At 41.1% G+C, this 12,646-nt stretch overlaps 1 protein-coding gene and 1 long non-coding RNA gene across 11 annotated transcripts in view; one reads left to right on the top strand and one right to left on the bottom strand.

Moving 5' to 3' along the window:
- Positions 1 to 12,646, bottom strand: part of DLGAP1 (DLG associated protein 1) — an 876,459-nt gene that overhangs the window by 261,126 nt on the left and 602,687 nt on the right. Inside the window, exon 2 of one of the 10 annotated variants that reach the window (XM_032311583.1) lies at positions 3,424 to 3,537. The exons of the other annotated variants lie outside the window; for them this stretch is intronic. Coding sequence (XP_032167474.1) covers positions 3,424 to 3,537 — 114 coding nt within the window. The remainder of the gene's footprint in view (positions 1 to 3,423; positions 3,538 to 12,646) is intronic. 10 annotated transcript variants of the gene reach the window in all.
- Positions 1 to 12,646, top strand: part of LOC116572480 — a 333,614-nt gene that overhangs the window by 136,575 nt on the left and 184,393 nt on the right. Inside the window, exon 3 of the long non-coding RNA XR_004278355.1 lies at positions 391 to 500. This is a non-coding gene — a long non-coding RNA (uncharacterized LOC116572480). The remainder of the gene's footprint in view (positions 1 to 390; positions 501 to 12,646) is intronic.

Genomic DNA, 12,646 nt, shown 5'->3' on the forward strand with positions numbered 1-12,646 from the left:
CCCTCATGATGGATGACATTAGCTTTCCAAGAAGACTCAGATGCCTGCTTCCAATATTCCTCCTCAAAGGAGGAGCAGCAATAATTGAAATATAGTAAGTAAAACCATAAAATCCTAATAGACTATCTACTTCCATCATTCTTAAGTGACAGTTCCCATCAGGAAGTACTCCCAGCTGTCTGTCCTGGGGTATCATCTCTATTCTGCAGGACCGAGACAGGGAGCCTATAGCCTTTAGGTCACCAGAATCTTGTCTGACTTCCCAGTGATTGAATCCCAAATGCCTCCTTTTGGTTCACAAAGCAGAAAACCTAGGGGGAAAAAAGCCTCCCTGGGAACTGTGTTTGTATTTAAAGGGTTTTTTGTTTGTTTGTTTGTTTTAAAACGTAGATGTATGAGAACTGTCCAGACCAAGAGTGGGAGTTAGGGAACCTCTGGGCTGTATGAAGTTTCTGCTCTGTGCAGCTCTGAGTTACAGAGGTGCGGAAGAGGCTGAAAAGGTAAGGGGCGGGGCAAGCTTCTTACTGTTTATCTGGCTATTTCTAGGGCCTAGTACATTGCCAGAAAGGGAGTAGGTTTCTGGGTAAATATGATACTAAGTGAATGAATGAATTCCAATTCGAGCTTTACTTTCACTCAATGTGGGTGACATTGGATAAGTCACTTTATCTCCTTGATGCAGTTTTTCCATCTCTAAAATGAGGATGATAATAGATATATAATGAATAGAAATTATGTGTGTGAATATAGTTTGTGAACTTCCAAGGACCACTAAAATCTGAGGAAAACAAGAGAAATCTGTCTCTTCATGGCTACTTTTAAAGTATGGCCAGCCATAAATAACTTGGGGATTAAAAAAGCAGTGGCATTTTAGCTGACCATCTTCTACTCATTAAAGCAGATGTTCTAGTATAAGAATATAAGCAGATGGAATATATATGTTATCCTATATAAAAATACAAAAATTTCAAGCACAGAAATATGCTTCTGTCTCTTTTAGGATCTTTGAAAGTAGACTGTCTTCTGGTGCTGCCAAATATTTTCCCCCTTCAGGTTTCTCCAAAGTCAGCTGAAAGAGGATCACACTCATTCTGGTTGATTCATGAGCAAAAGCTATGATAAGCTAGAGACCCTTGAAAAATCTTTCCCTTGGGGAACTCTTAAAAGTTATATGATCCAAGATAATACCTTCTGTTCTGAGGGTCTCAAATATTTTGCTGATTTTTTGGAGGGTTATCCCCACTTGGTTAACAAAGTTTCCATTTTGAATAGACAGACTACCCTTTCTTTGACCTACCTGCAGCCTTCCTCTAGTATGCAATTGCCACATTATCCTGAGTCTAAGCTACCAATGCAAACCCCTCAATATTTTTCTGTGCCCCTAAAAAATCAATGCCACAACTAAACTCTGACTCTTCCTAGATTATATGGTTCATTCCAATATCAAAAATACCAAAGATGCTAAAATGAGAACAAACATACATCTTAAAACCAAATACCTTTTAAAGAACATGTGTGAAAATAAAAATAAATGGGTATATTCTAGGGTAGAAAGCACAGAACTTAATATTCCTATTTAATAGTGACCAACTTAATAATAATAATTAGCATTCATCTGTGCCATGCTTTTGCAAAAAACATAAGCTCACATATTGTCTTATCATCCTTACAACTACCTTGAAGGATAAGAAGAATTATTATAATCTTAACTTGTCAAATACAGAAATTGAGGCCCAGAGAGCTTAGTATTTGGTATAGGGTGACACTATACCCAAAACAGCGTCTACTCTTCACAGATAGTGATTCCCCTGGTCCCCCTGTGTTCAGATCTTGGCTGTCTTTTGAGTCACAGTTGTTATTTTATGGTAACCTAAAGAATACATATTTCAGGTAAGGAAAAAAAAAAACAACACCTCCCTATGGTTTTAAGATCTGTCTGGAGGAAAAAAATGTTAATAAAACAAAGGAAGGATTACAAGCCTTTAAGTAGAAGTTATAAGAAATACTATTTCAGACATGAGAAGGCTTACTTTTAAAAGGCTCTTCCACGGGATTTGGGGTTTCAGTCCCCCACTTTTGCTGGCCTGCTGTCAGTAGAGTGTAACTACATGTAGAGAGAAGTCAGACATTTTGTGCCAATGATGGTCTGAGAGATGATGGCTGGGAGATGATGCCATGTGTGAGGGAGTCCTGGACAGCGGATTATCTTGAGATGGGAGGTTGGATGGTGAGGTTTGGAGGGATGAAAATGCGTGAGATTTTGGGAAATCTGAGAGCCACAAAAGGAATGCAGACCCTTAGAAAGCTGGGACAGCTGAAATGGAGCATATATCCTGAAATATACCAGGGGAGGCCAGTGCACTTCTGTGAGCGGTTCTGGATGGCAGAGGTTTAGGGAGGAAAACCTCTAAGGCTGAGGTGGGACTTAAAGTTCTAATTTGTCAGGAACCAGAGAAGCAGGGAGAAAAAAAAAAAAAAAAAAGGTAGGCATTTTATCGATGAGATGGGAATAAAGACAACATAGCAAGTTACAGCAGTGATTAAAATGGTGGCCATCGATAAGAGGTTGATCTTTGCAAGGCTATTCCTTGGCAGCTGTCAATCTCTTCAACAATTGAGTGTTTCTCTTAAAGCAACCGGGTAGATGAGGGCGCTTGACTATGGCTGAGAAGATCAACAGATTTGGTCTTACCTGAGCTCGATGAAGAAGGGTAAATACAAGGAGGAAAAACTGTATGTATGAAAGGAGAGCTAGGGATCTGATATTTACAGAATAATCTGACATTTCTGGGGTAACCTCAGAGGGCTGGAAGAGATATCTATGTTACGTGAATACTTCCAGCAGTCTGATGAGCTGGGCATTAACACTGTCCATTTTACTGCTATAGAACTTAGACTCAAAAAGCAGAAATGACTCTCCAGGTCATAAAAATGAGTAGGAGTCTGGCTTTGTCTGACATCAAAACTTTAATGTCACCCTGCCTCTGATGAATGTACATTGATTAAGTGACTGAACAAATAAATGGGGTGGGGGAAGGGAGGGCATGCTCCCATTCCACTGTACTTTATTTCTAAAATAAACATAAAATGTAACTATTGAAATCAGCATAAATATTATCTTGTCACTAATTTGCCAGCACTGTTGAAGAGGGTTTAAGGTAATAAGAAGTAAAACAGCATTTGCTCTCTCAGTGTTTCCTGGTGCCCTTAGCAACTGCTGTTGTCGGACAGTTGGGGGTTGGAGCTAGAAAACTTGAAGGACAACCAAGTCTTTCAAGGATGGCTGTGGGGGGCTGCATGCATCCCAGTGGTAAGGAGGCTTCCCCCTGGATTTCAAGTGCCTGCCTACAACTCGTTACAGAAATGGCGTGAATGTCTCTGCCTTCTAAGCACTTTTAGTGAGCTCTCAGATTCCCTACTCACTCGGCTCCTTTGCATCTTCTTTACAGCGGGGAGAACTGCTTTTCTGCTCCACACAGCTTTCAACTTGACAAATGCGACTTGGCATAAATGTCCCTGTAGCCTTTTAAGCTTGCTCTTCTCATAGCAAAAGCAGAAAAAAAGAGCAAGAATAGGAAAATTACAATTATGCGACGTGCAGATCCCAAGGTCTGATTGGTGTTTTCCAATCAGATTTCCCTGGCAACCGCCCTTTCTAACTCCCCACAAAGCCCGAAGGGGGTGTAAAGCTTAATTTGCTTCAGATTGCTTAAAAATGACCTTTTAAGGACAAGAGTAAATACCTACCTCTTTTTAAATAGACCCTTCGCTATATCTCCTTCCAAATAAAAATGTTTCAGCATTCTTAAACAAAACTTTGTAAACAGTACTATGTAACAGTGATTCTGTGGCTTTTATTATTCCATAATCCTATGGAATTACTCTCACCCACCAACATTTATAGGTGTCTACAGGGTACTTAGCACCATAGTAGGTGCTGGGTAAACATACCAAAAGCATTTTATAAAACACAGTGTCTGGTGTCAAAGGGGTTTGTAAGTTTTAAGCGATTGGGCAAATCTGGGAGATAGATGAAGGAAAATGGAAAAATAGCTTTAAAACAAGTCAAGCTGAGTGAAGTATTTCAGTACCTTTGATTCACCTACTGGGTTTGTACTTTGTTCTTTAAAAATCTTCTTCCCTGGTGGTTAAACCATTCTTTAGGAGTTGAATGTCTATGTGTGAAGTTAATGGATGCCACTGAGAAAAGGCATTGTGGGAGAAATGTGAGGGGCAAGGTCTGTGACCCCTCAAAGTGGTCCATGAGCCTTTGGGGGCTTGTGGAAAATGTTAGTGAGGTGACAGCTGACACCAAACGGGCTGCTGTCTGTCGTGAAGATGCTTTGCGATTCCACATTAAGAAGTAGTAACTAAGATACCACATTCTGGTATAATGTGAGGACAGGGGAGAAAACTTAATTTTCCTCACTGTCCACCCCGCATTTTGACTGTAGTAGACAACAGTGGATTTTGCGACCCTGGTTCTAAATCTGGTTCTTGTAGTCACATCTCCATGATTTTGCTCTGGAGAATCCTTCCTCCCCAGAAGGAAACACACTTGAGGTCCATGTGTCTCAGGAGTAGCACAGCAGTTGGCTCAGTCAGTCAACACATCATGTTCCCCAGTTGCCTTGCCTGGCTCAGGGCTGAGTGTGTGATCTAAGCCTGCTCAGTAAGCAAGCATCTCAACCTTTGCTTGGAATGCTGAGTTGAAGATACTTCCTCTCACATTCAGTACAGCCACAGTAAAGAAATTAGCCTTAGGACTTGCTGGTAGCCATTTTACAATCCCAACACACAAACTTTATCTCATATGATACAAAACCCTAGTTGTTATTAACCCCATTACAAAGATGAGAAAATTGAGAGTTTGTGCTATTAAATAACTTACACTAAATTGTACAGCTAGTAAATCATATTCGGAATCAAAGGGCAAGTTTGTTTCAAATTTCTATGTTTTTTTCATCATATTATTCTGCGGTCTGTAAGTTTCAAAGCTTAGCAATTTTCCATTAAACATGAAACTCAAGCATTAAGTTACTGGGAGCCACAATGCTGTAACGTTTTGACAACTGTAACAAGGAGGGAGGTTTAGGTGCTTGAAAGAACCACAGAACACCCATCATCTAGCAGTTGCAGTTGGCTACAAGGTTTAGTGAAATATAAGCAAGAACATAAACATCCTAAAAGATAGCAAGATTAAAAACGTCAGAGGGTTAGGTCTGTTGTATCTTACATTTGTTTCCATTGACCATATAGGGGATAAGCTAATTTAGAGCCCTTTCTTATTTTTTAATGCAACTGTTCATTTCTCACATGTCTTTCTGGCTAAGTGGAGGCATATCTGTTGGCTTGCAATGGCTGGGTGAGCCATCAGTGATGCAGTCATGCGTGGTGGCACCTGCCCACTGTATTCCTGGTGATTTGTAGTTATGATTCCAAAAATTGAATTCCCTGAGGCAAGTATGAATTCTGTGTCTGGTGCTCAAAAGCAGAGATGCAGGTAGATAGTTAGGGATCTTCCTGAAGTCTACAGAAGCCCAGATGTAGAAATACCATTCATCAATACTAAATTTTGGTATTGGCTATAATCTTCTAAATCTTTCAGCAGTTCTGAGACCCCACTACTTGTCAATGTTTTTGAGTATGGATCTTTTCCCTTAGAGCTTACAGTCTGTTGATCTTGGAACACCTAGTTTATATCAAATCAGTCATCTCTAGTATTAATACTTAATTTCAAAATTATAAGAATTTTAAAAGATATTATATATTAGAGAGAGAAAGAGCATGAGCAGGGGGAAGGGCAGAGGGAGAGGGAGATGCAGATTCCCCACTGAGCAGGGAACCCAATTTGGGGTTTGATCTCAGGATTCTGGGATCATGACCTGAGCCGAAGGGCAGACACTTAGCCAACTGAGCCACTCAGGTGCCACCCAAATTACAAATTTTGAAATAGATTTCAGCAAATACTTTCCTTTCGTTTACCATTAAGTTTAGGGTTACTAAGTTTCTCAAATGGGCCATAAATCATTACACTTGTGAACCGTTAACTTAGCTATTTGGTGTCTATTAGGGAAAAAAAAAAGATTTAAGAAGAGATACACCTCAAAATTTCCTGCCTTTTTTTTTTTTTTTTAATCCCTCTCATCTGATTACTAGTTCACCTTGGTGCTGTTTGGACTTTTTACTCCAAGTCACATTCAGGACACCTAAAAGTGTACTGTACTCAAATGGGTTAGAACAGAACCTCTTCTTCATGAATACTGTTCATTCTAACTCAATGAAACTATCATTTTTCAAATTATGTGGATGTAGTTCTTGACATCTAGAAAGAATGGAATAATATTTTGGGTGTCTTTATGCACATGTGTAATACAAAATTCTACTTTCATAGTTACCAAATGGGGAAATGGCTTTTTAGGATTTGTACTTTCAGGCTATATTTCAACCCACTTCTGCTGGGCAACATGATACAGAACCAATGGAGTTGTCACACAAACATGTGCACAATAAGTATGGTACATTCAGTAGCTATCCGAACCAGTATTTCCAAACTAGCTCAGGCTCCCTTGAAAGGAAATGTCCCAACTAAAGTATTCATTATAGAATTTAAGGTGAGGTTTATTTTTTTAAATTTGAATTTTATTTTTTAAAATTTATTATTTTTTATTGATATACAATGCATTATTTGCCCCAAGGATACAGGTCTGTGAATCATCAGGCTTACACATTTCACAGCACTCACCATAGCACATACCCTCCACAATGTCCATAACTCAACCACCCTCGCCATACCCCCAACTCCCTCCAGCAACCCTCAGTTTGTTTCATGAGATTAAGAGTCTCTTATGGTTTGTGTCCCTCCTGATCCCATCTTGTTTCATTTTTTCCTTCCCTATCCCCCACAATCCTCTGCCCTGTCTCTCTAATTCCTCGTATCAGAGAGATCATATGGTGATTGTCTTTCTCTGATTGACTTATTTCGCTCAGCATAATACCCTCTAGTTCCATCTACAGTCATTGCAAATGACAAGATTTCATTTCTTTTGATGGCTGCATAGTAGTTCATATACCACATCTTCTTTATCCATTCATCTGTTGATGGACATCTAGGTTCTTTCCATAGTTTGGCTATTGTGGACATTGCTCCTATAAACATTCAGGTACACGTGCCCCTTTGGATCACTACATTTGTATCTTTAAGGTAAATACCCAGTAGTGTGATTGATGGGTCATAGGGTAGCTCTATTTTCAACCTTTTGAGGAACCTCCATTCTGTTTTCCAGAGGTGAGGTTTCTTAGACCAAACTTCATTATGGTATCCCCTTCCTTTCCTTACTGGCTAAGGTGGAGTTAAAAGTATCATTTCTTTGTCTCTTTCACTTTAAAAGCATGTATTCATTTATTCAATGCCTATTTATTATTGAGCTTATTATTGTGAAACAGGTGCTGCTTTAGGTACTGGGGATACAGAAGGTACAATGCAGAAGGAGGAAGACAGGCAGGAACAAGTAAAGTATATGTTAGATGGGGAGCTGTACCACTGAGAAAAGGAAAGCAGGAGAGAGGAGCAGAGTGTACCCATGGAAGAGGGAAGGTGAAGGGATTTGCAGTGCCGCAGAGCATGGTCCCTGGAAGCCTCACTGAGGAAGTAACCTTGAGTAAAGATCCAGTGGGGGAGGGGATCAGCCAGGAGATCTCTAGGGCAAGTGCCTGGAACAGAAGAGTAAGAAAGTCCTGCTGGGAAGACAGGCCTGCCATGCTACCTTGCAGAGGCCCAGCAGGGCAGGGGAGTGAGAGCAGACAGAAGGGGAGCACAGAGTGGTGATGGGTGGGCATGGGGTCTAGATCACTGGGCCTCACAGGCCATTGAAAGGGCTGTGACTTTTCCTCGGAGAAACAGGAACAGCTCAGAGGTTCTGATGAGAGACATGACCGATCAAAGTTTAAAAGGATCACTTGGCTTGCTGAGTTGAGGTTGCTAGAAGGGATACGGTAGAATCTGGGGAAGAGTCTGGAGGCTCACACACTTATCCAGACTGGAGTTGAAGGTGAGGAATGGTGGTAGCAGAAGAGGTGGGGAGAAGATAGAGCCCGTAGGCTTTTCCACGATGATTTGGACACAGGAGTTGAGAGTAGAGTGGAAAAAAGTCAAGAACGACACCACGAGTTTTGGCATGATCGGCTGGAGGGATTGAATTCCCCGTAGCTGAGATGAGAGACCCTAAGGGAGGTGTGGACTGGCGTGACATAGACGAGTTCAGTTTGGGACAGATTACGTTTGAGATGTCCACGAGACATCTAAGTAGAGAGATTCACTAGGCCCTGGTAATGCAAGGCTGGGAGTTCAGGCTGTCTGGGCTGCAAAAGCAAACGTGGGCCCTCCCATGGTATGTACAGCTCAGAAAATGACTGAGGTGACCTAAGGAATAGGTACTGGTAGGAGAGAAAAGTGGCCCAAGAACTGTGCCCATTTGGCATTGACCCAACCACAAGAGATGGGGAGCTAAGGAGGAATGAGTGAGGGATTCTGAGAAGGATCAGTGAGGTGTGTTGTCCTAGAAGCCAAGTGAGAAATTTTTCAAGGAGGAGGGAGTAATGAACTGCCACAGGGATTTTTCCCTGGTCTCAGTCTCATGGGGCACTAAATCAGCAACATTCATTGACCCTTTAGTCATTAGCTGCTTCATACAAAGGATTCTGCTGTTCATTAATTAGCTTTATCTTCCCAGCAAGATACAAGCTTCTTGAGAGCAAAGCTTTTGTTTTCTTCTTTCACTTTCTCTAGAACAGTAGCTTTTAAACAGGTTTTGACTCTGTTTCACGGTAACGGTTTCCTCTGGAAACCATTATATGTGCATATACAACTGAAAGAAAGAAAGACAGACTTAACCTCTCTGAGGCCATGTACTCTATCTTCTTTTCTATTCTCTTCTATTGTGTTCTATTTAATTAAAAATGATGTTGTTTGCGACCCACTGAATTGATTTTATGAACCACTAATTGGTTGCTATCATTGGCTTGAAAAGCACTGTTTTTAGAGCATCTGGCACAGAGCACGGCCACGTTCATTATTAATCAGAGGACAATGTGATTCATCTTTGTTTTTCCCAGAGAACCTCCTGTACAATAAATGTTTAATATGTGCTTGTTGAATGAATGAATAGCTTTGAGACCCTAAAACAATACTTCCAGAATTGAGCTCTCTGGCTCTTTGTCACTTTTACTTTCGCTGATTGAAATTATGTAGAAGAATATTTCTTAACAGCTCTTCAACTTCAGGATGAGGACAATAGGAGCATCCTTTTTGAACAGGCCCCTGTGTAGCTGACAGTCAGAGAAGGCACTAGCCAGGGGTGGGGATGCCTAAACCGATGGAGGGAGTCCCTCGGTTGGATTAGGACAAACCCTGCGAAGCCAGCTCAAGGCAGCCTCAGGGTTGAAATGCCTTTGCATGTTTTTGGTATATCAGCCTCTGAGGGCCAGGAGCAGTGGGATTCAAAACACAAAAATAAATATTTTTTAAAAAGTCTTTCATTCACCTTAGAACAATCCAGCTTTTTTATTTGAATGGATGCAGTATTTGATGTCCATATGAAACAGATGTCATTTAGGTAATGTTTCAGTGCTTCTGCATACAATACTCCAACAGAAGTGTCACAGAAAAAAAAATGGAATATTTTCCTACCAGGTAATTCTTACCCAGGTAGTTTTTCCACTTATAGGGAAAGAGCATGGTGTAAGGAATATAGGATAGTGTTTGGAATCAGGTAAACGTGGATTCAAATTTGACTCTACTACTTCCCAGATGTGTGATTTTTGGTCCAGTGACCGTCACATCTTTTAACCTCCATGCTCTCAAACAAGATGAGGATAGTAACACATGTATCAGGAACTAACTCCAATGACATAAATGATGCAAAAATGCATATAAAATTCCTATTAGATAAAAGCTTGTTTTTTTGGAATTCAGAAGGTATTTTCATGTAGAAATCATGTCATCCATGTTGATTAGATTTCCTCATGGGGCCAACCCCTACTGCCTGTTTAATTCATAACAGAGCTGGACCATGATGGAGGAGTACGAAAAGGTTTCAAGGCTCTTTCAGCTTCGGGGTGGAAAGGGGCTTGGGATGGAAAAGATCAGTCAGTGCACTTGAGAAAATCTCCAGAGGCTGGTGTGTAAGGGATAGTGGATCAAAAGATGTTCTCAGAGAACAGAAAAAAAAGAGATTTGTTTTAAAGAACTTGCTCACATGGTTACAGTGGGCAGCAAGTGTGAAATCTGTAGGGACGGGTGGCGGTCTGCAAACTTAGGCGGGAGCCGAGTGAGTTTTGAGGCAGCATTTCTTCTGCTCAAAGCTGAGGAAGCCTCAGCTTTGTTCTCAGGCCTTTCAACTGATTGGATGAGCCCCACCCACATTATTGGGGATAATCTTTCCTTAGAGGCAACTGATTGTTGATATTAGCCATATTTTCAAACTTCCTTCATAGTGACATCTAGATTTGTGTTTGATTAAATAACTGGGGACTCTAGTCTAGCCAGGCAGTCACACAGAATGACCCATCACAGATGGAGACTCAAGTGGCAGCCTCCAGGGTAGTGGAACTCCAGTGCTCACTGTTGTACAGGTTCTCCTCAGCTGTGAGCTGTATATGTTCTGTTCATTCCTCTGAGGAGTTCGTTGGGGCCAGAGACCTAAGTGTAAGTACCAAAGTCTGAATCAGCTGTTCAGAAGGTCCACACAGGCCATCGAAGCAAAGAAATGCTGTGTGGAGCAGAGTGCCTGAAAGGTGCATTCGTTTAATAAGACAAAATAAGTCATTCTCAATTTAATTGACAGGCTTTTAGGAGCAGGGAAGCCGTTTACAAAATGTTTGGTTTTTGCTGCCTGATGAACAGGAAAATCAAGTCCCCTGAACCATCGCACCACGTGAAATAAATAGGAGCTTCAGATCCTTTATTTAAGCCCTTCTACATTCTTAGAGACCAGGAATTCCATAATGACCTGCCTTAATGAAACAAATCTAGAGCTAACCTAAAAAGATAAAGATTTACTTTAACAACCTGCATATACTACTAATAGGACACTATCATAATATTTTCAGACCATTTGTTTACAAATCTGGCTCACCCACCAATCTGTAAGCCGTTTGAGAGGGGGGAGGATCACATTTGTCTGGCAGAAACCATGTCTTGTTCCCATCCACATACCCAGTTCCAAGCAGAGTATCAATAAGACATAAGAGAATAAGATAAAAGAAAAGTGCTCATGAAATATTTTATTCTATCACCTGAGATATTCCTGACATACTGAATAGTTGAGAAGTAAGTGTGGAAATCTTTAGTCCTGGATTTTTCTCCACCAACGGTGGGGAAGAAATGTGCCATCCAATGCTGGCAAGTAGGAGGGCCCCCAGCAGAGCAGATTGTGAGGGGACCTGTCTGTGAAGAGGCTGGGGGGTTGGGTGTAGTATCTGCAGTGGGTTTGGTGGGGCAGAGGGGTGGACATATAACCAGCATCCACAGGAGAAGCTGTGGTGGCCTCCAGGGAGCTGAAGTTGGATGTTTCGGTGAAGGTCTCCAGGGCACCGCAGCCGCATTCCACAGCAAGGTTGATGGAACTCTAGTAGGCCCACACAGACCCATCACCTGACCGTGGCAGGACCAGTCAATCCTAAAACTGTCATCTCCCCCAGTGTATGCTACAACACACTTCATGGTTCACTCATCCAAAGAAATGCTTCATGGGAGAGGGTTCCAAGATGGAAGAGGTTTGGGAGGTGCTCTGTATGGCATTGTTCTCTTAGAGAGCTGCTGTCCATATCAGCATCATAAAGATCACAGGATGTCTGCCAATAAAGAAACCTGATTATGTCACTAGTTTCTCAAATTCTATGCCTTTTCTTCAGCTGAAGATCGTTCACATCATGTTTTAATAAATGTCATCATTTATATGTGAAGAAACTGACACGCAGAATGTAAATTACTGTTTATATGGCTAATTAAGTGGCAGAATTGGGCTAGAATTCAGATCTCTTCTCTCTTGGACCTGGGTTTCAGCTCCATTACATTGCAATTACTTATCTATCCCCTGGACTCAACAAAATGAAAAAAAAAAATGGTTAAGCTAAATGAGTGCTTTTCACAGTTTGTAAAATGGTTTGGATCTCCCTCTCTGGATATAGAGAGGACAAATGGAGGGTGGTCTCCATGCGTGGAAGGGAAGAACCATAACCAGACCCAGGCTGTGGGAGCTTTCACTTTATATCAAGTCTATGTCATCTGTTTCACTCTAGAAATATGTGCAGATGAAAGACAGTAACAGAGAAATGAATGTGACACTGATCTATAAGGATAGGTATGCGTCATACGGCTTGCATTTTCTATCATAAACCTAGATAATGCCAACCAATTTTTTGTAGTAAAAACTGTAATGAGGTAAAAATGTCTTACTCAAGATGGTAAATGATTATCTTTGGATATAAAAAATCTCTTCAATGGCACACATACCCATTATCCCTTCTTTTGTCAAACACTGACTGCAATCCAGTCTTCAGTGTTTCGTCTCTCACACATCCATGAACACACAGGCAGAATTCATACTCAGGGAGGATGTTTATCCTATGACAGAGGTTGCAGATT

This window comes from Mustela erminea, chromosome 13 (assembly GCF_009829155.1).
Source record: "Mustela erminea isolate mMusErm1 chromosome 13, mMusErm1.Pri, whole genome shotgun sequence".
NCBI classification, from domain to species: Eukaryota; Metazoa; Chordata; class Mammalia; order Carnivora; family Mustelidae; genus Mustela; species Mustela erminea.